The sequence below is a fragment of the Gorilla gorilla genome, chromosome 17 (genome assembly GCF_029281585.2).
Source record: "Gorilla gorilla gorilla isolate KB3781 chromosome 17, NHGRI_mGorGor1-v2.1_pri, whole genome shotgun sequence".
Lineage (NCBI taxonomy): Eukaryota > Metazoa > Chordata > Mammalia > Primates > Hominidae > Gorilla > Gorilla gorilla.
This window is the reverse complement of record NC_073241.2, coordinates 98,164,561-98,183,133: the sequence shown is the minus strand read 5'-3', so window position 1 is coordinate 98,183,133 and position 18,573 is coordinate 98,164,561. Positions and strand designations below refer to the sequence as shown.

At 33.9% G+C, this 18,573-nt stretch overlaps 1 protein-coding gene across 36 annotated transcripts in view; it reads right to left on the bottom strand.

Moving 5' to 3' along the window:
- Nucleotides 1–18,573, bottom strand: part of CCDC102B (coiled-coil domain containing 102B) — a 467,886-nt gene that overhangs the window by 349,080 nt on the left and 100,233 nt on the right. For all 36 annotated transcript variants that reach the window (XR_008673559.2, XR_010131252.1, XR_010131254.1 and 33 more), the window contains 2 exons: nt 6,381–7,001; nt 4,830–5,050 (listed from right to left, as the gene is read on the bottom strand). Coding sequence is in view for 32 of the 36 variants with exons in the window: in XM_063699297.1 (XP_063555367.1) it covers nt 4,830–5,050; nt 6,381–7,001 (842 nt within the window). In the remaining 4 variants the exon portion in view is untranslated. The remainder of the gene's footprint in view (nt 1–4,829; nt 5,051–6,380; nt 7,002–18,573) is intronic.

The window sequence follows — 18,573 nt, the reverse complement described above, 5'->3', positions numbered from 1 at the left end:
TATTTACTCTAAATTGTTGCATAGTTTATGTACACATTCTTCATGAGAACGAAATTAAAAAGACAAAGCTCAGCAAAAATGTCGTATCTTTAATATGATGATATAAAGTTTAAAAAATAATATTGCTAAAGTATATAAAATTTGTAAAATCTAAAACAGAAAATGTGAACCAAAATTATTTTTATGGAAAGATGTGATTTTATTTCTATGCATTTTTTGATACTTTGTTTACTGTCACAATTCCACAATAATTGGAAATAAAATTTAAATTTCTAGACAAGAATATTACTCAAATATTTCTCATAGATGAAAGGTCCTAAAAATTAATATCTAGGAATAAATATTAATCATTGTTGAACTGTGTGAAATTTCACTGGAAAAAAATTGAATCATGATTTTCTGAAAAGGTGTATTAACATAAAAATGTTCTTACCAAATCAAATGATTATCTTGTAATAACATGCAGATATTCATTTTTATAACAGCTCAAAATTTAGAGATAGTATTAAACTGTTAACAATACAAGTTTTTACAAATATACTTTAAGCAACATATATGTCATTTTGCAACTGCACTTCCTACTATTCATAATTACACCTTTCAGCACTGGGTGTTAGCACTCGGCTGTTGCAAACAGCCAAGCCATATACAGTTAATTTAATTAGAAAAGATAAGTGTTTAAAGAATATTGTTAAGCTCAGATCTCCAGGAGAATTATAGAACAAGGCTTGCAGATGAAGCGGACAGGGACCAAGACCCACTCTCATGCCACAAAACTGGTCCCATGAAGACCCCACTGCCTGTAACCTCCTCTGTCTGTTGCCTCTACACTGTCCTGGTAATATGTGTCTGGCAAGCAAACGTATTCAAATTAGCAAATTTGAGCGGAAATTGATATTATAGCTCAAAATATTTCTGGGGAATACATGCAGCCAGGAACACTGATGAGAAAGCCATCAAAATCTTCCTGTAAGCACACTATTTCGGCCACCATTAAGGTAGAGACATCACAGCGGGACCTCAAGATCACCAATATGGGACAGTGAGTGGTGTCGCTAAGCACCAGAGGCCACCGCTGCCTCTGGAAACAAGTTGTCTTTATTGCTGCTGCTTCTCGCTCAGGTATGGATTCTAGATGCTGTCTACTGCCTTGGGGTATTGGCTTGGCTTAAAAGTCTAGGTGGCCACCTCTGATGCACTATTCCTAAGTCAAGTGTCTGTACCCTCATTGCAAAGGAAACCCTGGTAGAGACTGGCATTTTTATAATCTATGCACAGGTGTAGACTCTGTTTCATTTGGCAGTGAATTACCAAAACACAAAATAGACACTGAGGAGTCAAAAAATGGTAAAGGTTTATTGAATATTCCATGAGTGACAGTTAATAAAGAAACAAAATAAGCTTGGCTTTCAAATATTTACAAATATTACATTAAATAGTATTAACCAGATTTGCATGTCAATGTATTCATTGAGGAATATATATATATACTTTATATATATAATTTCTTAAATATGTAAAGTAGAAATCTGTGTCTTTCATACATATATAAAAAAATATCCTTTGTAGCATTTTTAATTTGCTGAAACTTCTAACCTGGATTTTAAATCTCATTAAGAAAAAAATTGAACATTTAATGAAGCATGCTACTTTTCTTATATAGAAAATAAATTAAGAAGATAAAATGGGCTGGGCGCAGTGGCTCACGCCTGTAATCCCAGCACTTTGGGAAGCCAAGGCGGTTAGATCACTTGAGGCCAGGAGTTCGAGACCAGCCTGGGCAATATGGCAAAACCCCGTCTCTACTAAAAATAAAAAAAAATAAAAAATAAAAAATTAGCCAGGCGTGGTGGCACAGCCTGTAATTCCAGCTACTCGGGAGGCTGAGGCGGGAGGATGGCTTGAGGCCAGGAGGCTGAGGTTGCAGTGAGCTGAGATTGCACCACTGCACTTCAGCCTGGGCAACAGAGCGAGACTGTCTCAAAAAGAAAAGAAAAGAAAAGAAAAAAAAGATAAAATGATAAAATGGAAAGGGAGGACTGAAGCTCAGCTTAAAGGACACAGAACAAACATTTTACAAGTGATAAAGGAGGTCTCTGCAGTGAAATTTGAAAACTGATTCTGAAGTTTGGGACAGTTCAAATTATTTTATCTCAGTCTCTGTTACTTGAGATTTGGTATTGCCAAACCTCAGCTTCCCAAATGTTTAGGTACACATAGGCCTATAAGAGGATCAGCTTTCCTGGCCTTACTCCAAATTTTCTACCTGGGAAGTCTTTTTATGAAAGTCAACAGAAATATATAAATTCTCAGTATATGAGAAACTTTTATACACTGGATAATTATTCATAAAACTGAACAGTACTCAGAGTGCAAAGAAAACCATAAAGTTTCATCTATCTGATGAGGAGGTTCTAGTCAAGGACAATGGAAAAAAATGAGTCCCTGAGTTTTCTCAGTTGATTTCTGTGCACTAGTCAAGAAGAGAATTTTCCCACTAGATGGGAATGCAGAAAAAAATACATTCACATCTCAATTGAAGCCACCCACTCACTGATATTCCAGGAAGAAGAATTTAAAAGATTAGATGGATTTATAAGTAATAGCATATCCTATATTCTTGGAAAATGTTCTCTTGTGATAGAAAAAAAGACTGATTGCCTCATGCGGATTGCATGCAAATGTTGATTCATGGACACAGGAACCATGACTCATCACGTCCGTGGGATTGTTTCTTAAAAGAGGAGAGTAGGAAGACAAAGCCATGGAAAGCCTCCTTTTTTCTCTTATTCTTTGGCCTGTCTATGGATTATAGACTGAAGTCACTGAGAACTGCAGAATGTACTTACTCTGAGAATTGTTCATTTATTCCAAGAAAGTAAAAAGTATATGTTGTGTATATGTATATGGATAAGCGTGTTAAGACAGAACATGCATATCTTTAAAACTGATACCTTAGAATAGAAGTTTACATCTAGAAAAACACAGCTCTGCATTGCTCCTATTAGACTGCATTGGGGAAGTAGTATCGTATGCGGGCTGGAGAGAAGTCTATAATTACCAAAAAGTTAAATGCTTCAAGAAGTAAAAGCACGGAGATTAGAATGTGACTGAAATGTATAGGTCTAGATAAAATCGTCACTATGTGTACGAGCCTAAAAATTAAATTCATTTTTATTCTTTTTTCTACTAATGTTGGTTGCCTCTATTAGGAATTTACACTTGGTAGAGTAATATATATTTATTCTGTACATAGATACTTGTATGATCACAATCTACTAATCTAGCGAAATACAGATGAAGAATCTGAAAAAGCGAATTGGTGGCACTAGTAAATTTCAGAGGGACTAATGAGAAACTTCTGGCGAAAATAAGTGGTAAAGAACTTACTGTATTTGTGAATGGCTAGCATGCATATTTATCCCTATTTCAGTCCATTCAAACCTGGAAAATTAAAACTGTTATATAATATATACTTATATAATACATTGTGTGTATATATGCATACATATCCTTCTTGCTTTTCTGGTTCTGCCTATTAAGATTTTTATAACTAAGAGATAAAAAATAATTATTTTTAGATTTTGGAACCATATTTATATATTAGATATTCCACACTGTGCTAATAAAATTGTAAGCTGATTGCATAGAGACGAAAATCCATATTGAACATTTCATATTACTATTCTCTTTCCCAGATGTGATTTGTTCTTGATCTTTATGAGAATTCACTGAGAAAGGCTATGACAGACTGTATTTTGCAAAGATCGTTGCCACAATGACTGCATCCCACACACCCTTACTATAAAATTGTTTTCACACTCCTTCCATTGAAAGTGCCTCTCTCTCTTTAATCTGAGTCAGACTTTGAGATTCCCACCACCGACAAGTGGGTCTGAAGTGATGCTATGTGACTTTTGAGGCAGAATCATTCAAATGGCGTTTTCTTCTCTCTGTGTTCTTAAGATGTTCACTTGCAACTTAGCCCCAATGTTGTGAGGAAGCCAAGCACCCCCTTAAATAGCCCCAGTGCAGGTGTCCCAACTGAGGCATAGATGAAAACCGAGATGGACTGCCAGATATGAGTGAAAGAGGCTGCAGCCCCCAGCCTTCCACGCATTGCCAGCCTTTGAGCCCTTGCAACTGAAGGCACAAGTGAGAGATACAATGTCCATGCCAAGCCATGCTCGCGATTCTTGAACAGAAGACATGGTGGTTGCTGTTGATATGTTTTAATGATAATTACTTGGAAAAGTTTGTTTCAAGATAATAGATAACTGGAACATAACAGCACTACAGCTATTTTCACAAAGGGGCAACAGCCAACATCACATAGCTAGAATACATCAGAACAAAGATGAATATCCAGGCCAATTAAGCACAAGCCTGATGCCCTTAATGGTCCATGTATAAGACTACTTTTTCTGTAATAAATATCTCATAAAATTGTGATTTTTCCACTATTAATATTAACATATTTATTCATTTTTATTGACCAAGTCCAAGATGCTGTCAAACTTAAATAATACACTGGATATTTTAACCTTGTACATTAAGAATTCATATACAATTAAAGTGAATCTACCAGAGAAGATAAAAACATAGTCATGATAAAAGTCAACTTAAAAGAATGGAAAACACTAACAAGTTATAAACTACATTTTAAAATTCAACATATGAATATATATCAAACTAATTTCTTTAAATCCTAAAACTTAATGACTAAACATGGATAAAATACATTATCAAATGACCAATCTATCTGTATTAACAATTTTAAGTGATTTGAAACTTAGACTTAGTTAAGGGAGACAATGATTAGCACTTACTCTCTTTCCTTCCATAAGATTTTTTGGAATTCATCCAAATGCACCTGCAAAGCTGAAATTTCAGTTACTTCATTTTCCAAAGGCAGATTTATTGCTTTCAGTCTCAGCCCAGTTTTCGTTTCACCGTTTCCAGAACCACCATTGTTGAATAAATCAACACCATCTAGATTGGGCTTCATCTCCTCACTTAATTTTAGAGAATCAATAACCACACCTTGTTCCTGAAGACAAAACAAAACAAAACATATTTAAACCTCTTGGAGAAAAATTATGATGACAAAACATTTTCATAAAGAAATAAATGTTATGATACCACAACAAATTCATATTTTTATTTCATTATCATTCCCTGAAAGTGTTGTGTGGCCACAATTACTTGCATTCTTCTTTGAGCTTGTTTTTTTCTATGTTCTACTTTCTCATAAAAAAATACATTTCTCAAAAGTTCTGCTTTAACTCTGTTTGTTCTCTTTTTCTAATCGCAGCTAAAAATAACCCTGCACAAACCTGAACAGCTGTAAATAATTTTTAATGAGTTGATGAATTCCTCTTTCAAGTTTCTTTTGTCATAAGACACGGTTTCAAAGTAATTATTTTTTAACATTTTTGAAAGACAAGATAGAATTTTCAGGAAGCTGTTGAATATTTTAAAAAGCTTGCTTATTGCTTCATTTTAGTTCCCCTTATTGCTTGAATTCATGAGTCACATGTAAATAGAATTTAATGGGGCACTTTAATAAACATGGACGTCAGTACTAGAGCAACAACTGCATGACACTCTCAGAGCGTAACTCAAAAACTTCACAGGACTCATGCTATTGGTATTTGCCTATAATTTAAATTTGCCCTGGTTTATAAGTTTGAAATGAAAGACAATTTCAAATAAAATCTCAATGAACAGTCAAGTTCAAGTAAAATCTCGATGATACTTCACTTTTGTTTTATTTTTTAAGTAGTATGTGGATTCCAGGTTACCTAGGATGATTCATTCCTTAATTCTCTCAAGAATGAGCATTGCAATCATCTATACTATAATATTTTGACAAACAATAAAATAAGATGTGCTGTTCACGGAAAGTATTGAAGTCAGACGAAGGATACATATACATATCTTTCTTGTTAGGTCTCCTAACCCCCAGTACCTCAGAATGTGACTGTTGGTGGAGACAGGGCCTTTAGGGAGGTGATCTAGTTAAATTAGGGTCATTAGGGTGGGCCTAATGATGGTGTCCTTACAAGAAGACCTTAAGACACAGACATGTGTACAGAGAAAAGACCATGTGAAGACACAGGGAGAAAACGGCTTTCTATAAGCCAAGGAGAGAGGCCTCAGAAGAAATCAACCCTGCTAGCACGTTGATCTTTTACTTCTAGCTTCTACAATTGCAAGAAAATGAATTTCTGTTGCTTAAACCACTGTGATTATGGTACTTTGTTATGGTAGCCCCGGCAGACTAGTATAATCACCATTGCATTTGTCACTTCCTTCTTCCTCCCCATCACTATATATGACCTTCAGAAATTCACATCATCTCTGGATTTTTTTCTTACCTTATTATTTGTGTCCTCCTTTGTAGAAAATTGTCTTTTTACCAAATACTCTCTGATAGACTCATGCATTTGTGAACTCAATTGAAATTGGTCTGCATGTTCACAGGATTCTTCTACGAAGCCAGGAAGCTTCAGATCCTGGGTAACTTTAGCTTCTAATGCCTCCTTCTGAGGTGGCAAACTCTGTTTCTTTTTCAGTGTACTCAATTCTTTCATCGCCATCTCTAGTTTTATTCTGAGTTGCCTTCCTTCCTCCCTGGCACTGTTCCTTTCAGCTCGAACTTTACTCCATTTTTCTCTCCAGTTGGCAGTGCAGTCCGACCACCACCGCATGGTCTTTTCCATCTGAGCAGCTCTGGCCTTGACTTCTTCAAGCTCCCGCAGGCGAAGTTCTTCACAAATATCCCATTCGTTGGTGTTATATGAGTGAGCACAGAAATTGTGAGCAGCATGAGATTGTAGCCCATGAAGTGGGAAGCAGGTATTACAGGTATCCCTGGGGGGTGAGGCAGGTGCCACCATGTCGCCGTGTGACTTAATTGATGATTGTTGCATCTGGAAGATCTGTGTTTCCTCAATTAATCGATGTATGGAATCTAAATTCATATTTATTTTTAAGACCTGAGAAAAGATAGAGACCATAATTTCATGCTGAAATTTCCCTTGTAAATACAGGAACAAGACCTACACTTTTTTTTTTTTTTTTTTGAAAATTGATGAAAACAATGCTTTTTTTTTTTTTGACAGAGTCTTGCTCTGTCGCCAGACTGGAGTGCAGTAGCATGATCTCGGCTCACTGCAACCTCTGCCTCCAGGGTTCAAGTGATTCCCTTGCCTCAGTCTACTGAGTAGCTGGGACTACAGGCAAGCGCAACCACGCCCAGATAATTTTTTGTATTTTAGTAGAGATGGGGTTTCACCATGTTGGCCAGGATGGTCTCGATCTCCTGATCTCGTGATCCACCCGCCTCAGCCTCCCAAAGTGCTGGGATTACAGGTGTGAGCCACCACGCCTGGCCGCGCTTTTTCAATATTGCATATTTTTCCAGTGTAACTCAAAATACAGAGGAATTTAAACACTTGTAACTATCCACTAAAAAACAGAAAATGCTCGTATTCAGTTTTGCCAAATACAAATAAAAATATAAAGATGCAATTGAAGATAGCATATGACATAAATAATTCATTTTGACAATTCCAGTTCTACTTAGGTCATATCTATTGTAACATTGTCCACTACAAAATACAAATTGTAATATTTATTGTCCACTAACTACATAATGGTTTTCTTTATCCCTGCTAAGCCTCAATTTGTTCAGGCAGAATGCACAACCTATTGATCTATAGGTTAACAAGCCTCTATCCCAGTCCCAGAGGTTGAATCATAGTCTACATTTTCCATGATGCCCTTCATCTGTTGACTTGACTAGTCTCAAGGGAGCCATAGGGTTTGGCTCTGGCTGCTGGGATGTGAGATGAAGGGTACTGAGAAAATTTCCCATCTAGAAAAATATGAGAACATCACAATGAGGAACTCTCTTTCCTCTGCCTTCCGTGTGTTTGAATAAGGACATAGTTCTGGAAGAAGGTGAGTATAACAGCCTTCTCATAACATTCAAAATGGTGAATCATGAAGATAAGAGACTGATTTAAGGTGCGAATTATGGCATGACACGTAGAATGCATACCTCTGAATCCTTTGCTATGTGAGCAGGATAACCTATATTTATTTAAGTTATGATGGTTGAGTTTCCTGTTATTTTCAGGCAAAAGCACATCTAACTTCTACATGAATTAATTTCTTACTGTGGTTAATATTGTGATAAGGTCAAAAATAAAATATGAAAAAGACACGGTTCTTGTGTGTCAAAGATTTTACAGTCTGGTGGGTGAGAGAAGCAGAGTTAAGTTTTAAAGATACATAATTTACATTATAACAAATATGTGTATTTGTTCAATAACTTTATTTATTATGTAATATGTGTCAAGTCAGTGTTAGATTCTTAGGTATGGTCAAGGTAATCTAAGGGGTACTGAAGAAGTTATGACTATCGCTTAGAAATGAGGAAACTTTACAGCACAGATGACACTACACAGAGTCTTAGCCCAATGCAAAGCTTTGTAAAGGAATTAAAATCAACTTTCCATATAAATACCAAAACACAAATTAATTTGTAAAGGTATACCATATGTAACAATACATATACCCAATTCTTTATTCAACATTTTAATTTAGGTATATTGAGAATATAGTAAGTAGAATTTTTGCTTTAAAAAGTGCTGAAAATATGCGGCTTAATTTGTAAATTAATAAAGTTCCATGGCTGTATATAATTACCCGTTTTTATTCTCAGATACGCTTTTCTGGTGTAAATAATCTTATATAATATTTTATGTGCATGATATTAAATCCTCTCACTTTTTTTCATCTGCTTTTATATAGTTACAGATCATAAATCGCCTCCTTATGACCCATCTATTTAATCAACTGAATGGGTTTCATTACTTTAACTAACTTACAAAATAAGCCTTTAATCATTGGGAAAAAAAGACTATATAATATTTTAAAAGATGAATATTAAGGCTATCTTATTAAGAGACCTTATAATTTTAAACTTAATATTAACTTTTAATTGTAGAGAAAAAACATTTTAACAAGTGTTATATAGAGATGTCAAACCACTTCACTCTTCATTGTAACACTTGTTTTAATAATATAGACTCATGGTTGTAATTATTTTTGTTAGCATTGGTATACGTCCAGTAATGTTTCAATTATTGCTGATTTGGAGTATTTTGTTCCCTTCATTTACTATAATTCAGAGGGCAATAAGAATACAACTGACCAAATTCCAACACCAATATAAAAAAGAAAAGAACAAAAGGAACCCTTAATTAGAAACACAGCAAATATATATATATTTATTTATTTATTTACATATACAAATACATATATATATTTATTATTCACTATTTAATGATATTTCTTTTGGTTGAAATTCCAAAGTGAAGACAGAGAATTTAATTCAGCATATTAAACTTAAATTTATCCTTGCTAGTTTTCAAAATAAATCAGTATCATAAAATTGTAATGTCTTTAAATGTCTCATTAACTTTTATTTCACTAGTGTTTTCAAGACTCCATAATTGTATTCTGGTACATTGAGATCTTGCCTACCAATTAACTGTGTATTTTTTCACATCTGACTAAATAAAAATGAGTTGGGCTTAATCAGTCAGTCCTTGAACTTGGAGAGTATTTCCTGTTTTAAAAAGTTTTCTCAGGCAAGGAAAACTTGCTTGAGATGAGACTGGTTAACACACATATGTATGCACTAAAGTCTTCATTTCCCTACACAAATGTGTGCACTCTTCGTATTTTAGCTCAGACAACTATGAAAGTATTTGCCAGTGGTTGTAGGACAGGGCCACTGATACGTGGGAAAATATTTTAACGATGTTGACTCTGGTTTCTTATACTGATTTTTGCATTGTAAAAATGCTCATACCATCAGGCCACCATGATTCCTGCAAATATTTTTGAATGTAGTACATAACCAAATAAATAAAATATTAAGGGTCTACAAAGTATATATAATATCACTAAAAAATATTATTTGTTGCCAAAGAAGAACTTAATGTGTCAGTGGACACCAGCCTCTATCGGGTAGAGTCTTACTCTGCCACTTTTTAGACGATGATCTTGGACCAATTACATAAAACTGCCTTTCATTAAATATCCTTAGTATAAAAGGAGACAAGAATAGCATGGGCCTCATTGAATTCTTCTATTAAAAGGGAAAAGGCCTGCAGATTGGTTAGCCCTAGCTATCTTGTAGGCAAAGCATACATTTTTCTCTGTTATACAAGTCATTAGTAAGTCACCTTGACATACTAATTGTACCATTTACTTTTTTGTGTGTTTTTCCCTCTGTCTCTTGAAAGAGAAATGGTGTACTTAAAAAAAAAAAACAGGAAAAGCATAGGAAAAATGAAATTTACAAAAGTGCTCTGTATGTAATAAAGTTGCAGTTCCAATTTCTATATAATATTGATATCAATCAGTGGAATAGTCAGTACTATTATTATCCCCGTCTTAATGATAAAGAAACTAGGGCTTAGGCTCTGATGTATCCAGCCAAGTCATACAGTTAGAAGGGGTCAACCCAGTTTGGAAACTGAGGAAATTTGAATCCTGAGCTACCACCTTTTCATATGAAAATTCTGCAGCTTCAAAATATCAACTGTTTTCACTATAAATTTTTTAGAGTATTTCAGGAATACATTTGGCATACTTCCACTTTGGATATTTTTAAGCTAAAATATCTCCTATTAAATTACACAACAATTAGTCTTCTCATCCTGACACTGTCCTTTGAGTTCATTCAATCTCCTCATCATAGCTCAAAGGGACTGTGAGGTCCAGGCCTGTCCATCCCTCTGGCTTCCTCTTTGTCACTCCATCTTCCACATCCCCTGTGTCGGCTACCTGGACTGGATGTGTCCATTCCTTGCACAACCTCACCTCCACCTTCTCCTTGGTGCAACCTGTTTGCTCTGCAGGAGCACACTCCCCACTCTCCACAGACCCTCTTCCCCCTGGCTTCTCATCCTTCAGGTAGCAGGTTATACTTTCCTACTAACTAAACCCGCGATCTGAGAATTCTAGATCCCTTAGTGGCCCTTTGTCTAAGGGTGTCCAAGGGAGAGGACACAGTCTTGGGTTCTTAGTTTCTGTTTCTGACTGGGGTAGTAAAACCTCTTCCTCATCCCTCTTTTCCACCTATCACTAGAAACAGAAGCTAAAAACCAAGGTTTCCGGCTGCTGAAAGCCTAAAACAAAACAAAACACAGCACAACAACAACAACAACAAAATAAAGTGGGTTGAATATCCACCACTGACCTGCTCCTTGAAAGTGAACAAAATAGACATCACTTCTGCCATCCTGAATGTTGCTAACAATCATAAACAATAAACCAAACTAACAATCACAACTTTTAACTAAATCTTTGAAAGGAGCAAACAGTGTATCGTAATCCAAAAAATCCCTATGTACTTAGGAAAGTCTCTCCCAAGTGACATTTTATGTATTATCTGAAAAACGAAATGGGGCAGAAGGAAAAGCATTTTTGGCAGAAGTTAAACTTCCATGGCAGGATAAAAGAGACATTAAAAAGATTTTTGTCTTATTGTTTATTGTTATTGCTTTATCTTAATCTATAGAAAATGAAACCTTTGTTGAATTTTTTTTCCTAAGATGCATAGGATCTGTAATGCACACAAAATAACACAAGCCATTTGCAGTGAGAAAATAGATTAATACAGATTAAAAGCACAATGCTAAGAAACAATCATTATGATAGATATGATGACATATACTCTGATAAAAAGAAAAAAGAATCTGTTTTTAATATTCAGGAAAATAAACACTTTATTGTATTATAAAACTTGGCCTGTCAAACATGCACAAATGATGAGTATGAAAATGCATTTTGTATAGATCTAAAGCATATATATATATATATGAACTTTTGCAAGAGTACACAGACTATTAAATGGAAGACTATAGTTGTGATGATGAGATAAATGAAACCATTACAGTAAATGGCCATATGGAATCATGTGTGTAGTTCAAGATTTGTTCATGCTTAAATATTCTATTTTAAAAATCCTTATGCTGTAGCAAATTATACAGACAGCTTCCATCTATGCTAGTTGGTGCAAATGAGAGGCTTTTAAATTGTACAGAGACAGAAAATAATTCGCCAAAGCAGGCAACTTAATAATATAAAATAAATCTGAACAACTTGCCAATAATTTAAAGCTTAGCTATTTTACTTTCCAAAAGCATTGTAACATAAAATGAGCATAAACACAAAGTTTAGAACATAATGTCATATTTGCCAAGAGTCGTTATTAAATTTTAAATGGCATTATCTGATCAGATAGAAATTACCTCTATTTTAAAGAATTGGCATGGAATTAATACAGTAAGCATGACCTTTTGCTAGCTTACTCTTCATTGCTCCCTCTTCAAGCTATTGCTATTAACTAGTGTTATTGAAGCAATGTGTCACTGGTGCAAATCTACGTGATGCCTTTCCTTTAGGCTAGGTTTTCAGTAAAATTATTTGAGAAAAAATAGTGATAAAAATATTACGTTTCTAAGATAATGTTCAATGATATTTAAAACTCCAATTCTTTAAAAATAAACTATTTCAGAGTCTCTCCACATAGTATCTTGATGTCATTGCTGTGTTTTCTATAAGCTTTAAGGGGCTTAAAAATTACATTATAATAATAACCTCATAGATCAGAGAAAAAAAGTGACCAGTCTGACTTCTTTATAATATGAATAAAGAAATACAGAGAGATCCAAAATCCATAATCCATTTTATAAAGTGTCAATGCATCATTCGTTATGAGTCTTGGAAAAATAAAATTCATGTTTTCTGGCAGGCTGATCAACTTGAAGCCTTCATGGTGCTTTGCCTGCCAAGTACAAATTTAGGTTCAGACAATTTAGACTTTTCTTGGTGGATACATCATTTAACTACTCTTATGAAGTACTTGGGATGCCAAGCAGGTTCAAGAAAGCTCTGCTCTAAAATACTGCTGAAATTTCTCACCAGTGTACAAATTTTGAGACTTAAAGAGATTATGTCATACATTTGAGCTTAGCAGCCTAAGTATATTTCTGTATTATATAGAATATATATGGAATAAACATAATATACAATATTATATATACATATACATGTATATATAATCTGTTCTACATATTTTACCTGTGTGTATGGAAACCTGACAGTCAATTCATCAGCATTTTAAAATATTTATACTCATGCCAAGGTTTTAGTGAACAAAGCCACAAACTATCCCAATTTTCTTATGCAATCTAATCCAACTTAATGGTGCCAAATAAAAAAGCCAAAATATTTCTTGAGACCTTAAGCCAAAAATAAAATTAATATTAGCTCTGCTGGAACTGTATATCCCCACCTAATCTTATTTTTGTATAAGAATGTGCTTAGCAGCTTAGCACTATTTCCAGGTGGCTAACAGACATGGTGCACATTTTATGGGAAATAACACTGCACAAGCCTGATATTGTTAAAGGTTCTACCACTTTCTAAATTTAGGCAGGTGACTGTATCTGAAATTTACATTACTATGTAAACATCATCTTGTAGAACCTCATATCGATTAAATTACAAAGATGACAATGTAACTGTTTCCGGAAATGCTAAAATGTTAAAAGGAAATTAAAATGAGAGCACATAACCAATAACTCCAAATGATAATTATTATCAATATCTAATGTGAGAGCAAACCACTCTATGAAATAATTCCTATCACAGTTCCACTACAAACTAGGTGGTACTAAGAGAAGGACAGTTATATCATCAAGATCAGGGAATTTTTTCTGTTTATTGTTGTTGTTTTTACAGTTAAAATCTATTTATTTGTTAAAATAATAGATTTTCTTTAATACTGAATTCATCGAGATTTACAAATATTTTTGTGTATTTAAGGTTTCAGGAAACAAAGCCACAGATGACCCCAATTTTCCTATACATTTTCTAAGCAAAATTCCTAAACCGTTTACCATATTCACACTTGTTCTTAAAGAATCTGTGCGGCTACGTCACAAGATCTTCACAGGTCTATTTACACTTTGTGGTAAACAGGAGAAAGCTCTTTATGTCAGTAAAATGCGGTAATATTTTCTCACACCCATTTGATAGGATGTGCAAAGCTGCCAACTGCTTTATGTTGGCCAACTGGAAAGTTTTCTCAGACTTCACGAAGTTCGAAGAGTGAAGATCAAAGATTGTCCTATTTATTTTCAAAAAGTACATATGATTTTTTTTCAATCAAGACAAAATTTATTCTTAAAGTCAGTTTTATTTTCCCAACAGTACATTCTTTACATTAATAATCTAATTTGGCTAAACTGTATTCCACATCAAAAAGCGAGAGAAAAAACTGGATTCAGAAGCAGACATTTTACAATGTGTTTAAGACTTTCATGAGCTATACCTGTGCGTATATCCAAATATTCCACTTCAGTCACCCCAGTTCTTACTAAAGCAAAAAGCATTTCTATAAAATCATGCATGATATCGTATGTTAAACTTTATTTTGTATGTATGAGCTGGGATTCAATTTTCACTGTAAATAGCATGACCAAAGGGTAAGATTTACACTTTGAAAATATAAATCGAATCAACAAAAAATTTTTTAAAAGCCCAGCTCCTCCAAATAGCAAAATTTCTGGTGAATCCAAATGTTGTAGCGAACATGTAGGAAAGATGGGCAAGATAGTTTTTTCTTTCAGAAAAGAGAAAGATCAGACATAAGAAAGCTACATCTTTCACCCAGACTTCAAAAGTAAGGAAGCCAGAAAAGCCACTTTTCAAATATACCCACTAAGAAGTTGTATAAGATTGTCATACGTGTCTTGATGATCAAGTCAAGCAATATTTTAAAATTATAACAGTATTTAACTTATTTATTCAGTATATTGATTGGAAGCAACATGACAGAATATATTTAAATATATATTCACATAATGTAAATATATTCCAATAAAAGAAATAACAATTTAAATATTTTTAAATAAAGTAACAATTTAAATAAAAGAAATAACAATTCAAATATATTTGAATTGTTTTTGTAAGTTTTTTTCTAAGTTTCCTGTGGTAGGAACTTAGATTACTGGCTTGAGTACTTTACTTCTAATGTAAGAATTTAGGGCATGATCTTTCTTCTCTGCACTACTTTAGCTGTCTTTCAAATATTTGACATTAGTATTTTCATTTTACTCAGTTTTGTATTTTTTTATTTTCTTAGCGAATTCCTCATTGAACCATGAATTAGACATGTGTTGTCTAATTTTTGCTTCTTTAGAGATATTTCTGTTGTATTTCTGCTGTTGATTTTTAGTTTGATTTCATTACAGAAAGAGAACATACTCTGCCTAATTTCAATTCTTTTACATTAGTTGAAGGTGTTTTTTTTTTTTTTTTGTAAATAGGGTATGTACCTTGGTGAATGTTACATGACACTTGAAAATATGTATATTCTGCAATTGTATGGTGGAATGTTCTAGACATGACAATTAGTTGCTATTTGTTGATTGCATTGTTCAGATTCTCTATACCTCTGCTGATATTCTGTGTAGTCATTTTATTAGTTGTTGAGAGAGATTTCTGAAATGCTCAACTATAATTCCTGACTTGTCTGTTTCTCTTTTCAGCTCTACCTGTTTTTGCTTCATGTGTTTGGAAGCTGTGTTGTTTTACTAATACTCATATAGGATCATTATGTCTTCCTGATGTATTGATCCTTTTATCATTATGAAATTTCCCTCCTTGTCTGTGTTGGGTTTCTATATTTTATTTCATTTTGTTTTGTTCTGAAGTGACATCTCTGATATTAACGTAGCTACTCTTAGGTATTTTTTAAAAACTACTATTTCCAAGTTACTTTTTTCCATCCTTTTATTTTCCATTATTTTATTTGTGATAGATGGCAATCTTAATTGATGATCTGAGGAAGTGAGTTTCTTGTTAAGTTCCTTACTAATAGCATATAACTTGCTCATGCTTTTTGTTTGTTTGCTTGTTTTTGTTTTATTCACCCTGCCAATCTCTGACTTCTACCTCGTCTATTTAGGCCATTTACATTTACAGTAATTATTGATGTGTTAGAACTTATATCTGCCATTTTATAATTTGTTTTCTTTGTGTCCTCTCTTTCTCGTCCCTGCATTTCTTCTTTTGCTTTCTTGTTTGTTATTTGAATTTTTGTTTGGATTCCACCTGGCTGATATATACGTACAGTATTTTTTAGTTTATCACTTTGTACAGTTTTCATACTTATTAAAATACACAAATGTAACAGCCTTATCTACTGGAAATCAACATTTCATCACTTCAAGTGAAGTATGGAAAACTTACTTCTCTTTAGGTCATTTTACCTTCTCTATCATTAAATATCACTTTCTTGAGTATAAAATGATTTTATAATTTTCATTTCAATCATTAAATATGATTTATAAAACAAATGAGAAAGATATTCTATCTTATAGATTCATATTTCTATTTGATTGTTCTTTCTTGTTTTTTGATGCTATGGGATTCTTTTATCATTTTGTTTCTGTTTATAGAATTTCCTTTAGCCAATTTTTAAGGATAGTTCTCGCTTTTAATAGCATCTTATAGCTTTCCTTGATCTGGTATCTTTACTTTCCATTCATTCCCCGAAGGATAGTTTTACCAGTTCTATAATTATCACTTGATATTTTTTTCAACACTTAAAAAGGTACCATCTCCTTGTAGCCTTTGTGGCTTCAGGTGAGAAATTCACTATCATTTGAATTGATATTCCTAGTGTTGACATTTTGTATTAGAATTTCAGCATTGGTTATATATAGTAACGTAAATACTATGGCATATAAATCTTTCATTTTAACTCTTATCCATAAATTTCAAATATAGATTATAGCTATGTAACAATGAATGTGATCAATCAGGTGCTAATAAATGCCAATAAAAAGAGAGATTATGGTCATGACTTCAAACCTTGTAATTACATTTTGTTTTATTCTTGATATGTTTCCTTAACCTCAGAATAACTGGGTAAAATGGAAAAGAAAAAAATTCAAATTGATTTTCCCAGTGTGTTTGTATATCGTTTTTTAAAAATAAAAATATAGACACACTTCTAAAATGTCCCTCACTTATCCCCTCTTTTGGTATTCACAGCCTTGTCTAATTCCTTTCCTCTCAGTGGGGGCTGGCCCTGTGACCTGCTTCTAACGTATAATATGTTATAAAAGTGGTAAGATGCGACTTCTGAAATCAGGTTATGAAAGAATGAGATTCCTATGCTGCTAGCATTCTTTTTATTGCCTTCTCTCTTGGTCACTGATGAACCCAAGAGCCATGTCATAAGCAGTTGTTTGGAGAGGCCCACGTGGCAAGGAAATGAGGAAGGCTTCTGGCCACCAGCTCCCAGAAACTAAATCCTGCCCACAACCATTTGTGCAATCTTGGCAGCAGATCTACCCCAAGTTGCATCTTCAATCCACTGCAGATCTGGCTGACGCCTTCCCTGCAGCCTATGAGAGAGACTCAGGGCCAGAGGATTCAATTAAGCCACACCTGTATTCCACAGAAACTATATTGCTGCATAACAAATTACACCAAAATTTAGTTTCTTAGAACACTAAATTTATTACCTCACAGTTTCTGTGTCTGCAGTCTATTAAAAGAATGTGAATTGTCAGAAAAATGCATTTTAATCTCGATATTTGGAAAATAAAAACAAACAAGAGAGAAATATTCTAGGTTTTCATTGGTATATATTAACCCTCTGAAGAGATGACAGTAATGGGAAATATAAATTGACATTAAATGGTGCCTTTAACAACTTAAAATTAGAAAATGAGAACACTGTACAGATTCATTTTCCTAAAGTGCTTTTCAAGAGCACATGACTACCTGTAAGTACAAAATACTTGGATTCCGCTACAAGCAGAATTACTGCATTTAATTCATTGCATGATTTTCCGCTGAGGGGTATGCAAAGATGAACATGTTCATTTTTACTCTTGAAGTTTTAATAACTTATTGAATGTTTATTTATTTATTTATTTATTTATTTATTTATTATCATTATTATTTTTTGAATCTCACTCTGTTGCTTAGGCTGGAGTAGAGTGGAGTGATCTCGGCTCACTGCAACTTCTGTCTCCCTGGTTCAAGTGATTCTCCTGCCTTAGCCTCATGAGTAGATGGGGCTACAGGCACGCACCACCATGCCTAATTTTTATATTTTTAGTAGAGATGGAGTTTTGCTGTGTTGGCCATGCTGGTCTCCAACTCCTGGCTTCAAGTGATCTGCCCACCTTGGCCTCCCAAAGTGCGGGGATTACAGACCCCGCCTGGCCTAATTTACTGAAAAATATTTTTAAACTTAAAACCCAAATATTGTTTTACTTTGGAAAAATGGAACTGCCAACGTATTATTTAGCTTTTTCTTTCCCAGTTTTTGAATGCCAAATACAATAGCATGAGAAAAGCTTTCTATTCAAATAGCACCTTAAGTTCAGTAGTGCTTACTCTGAACACATAAAGTGGCATTAAAATCTTTAAGCATGTCAGTTTCATCAGTTTCATTTA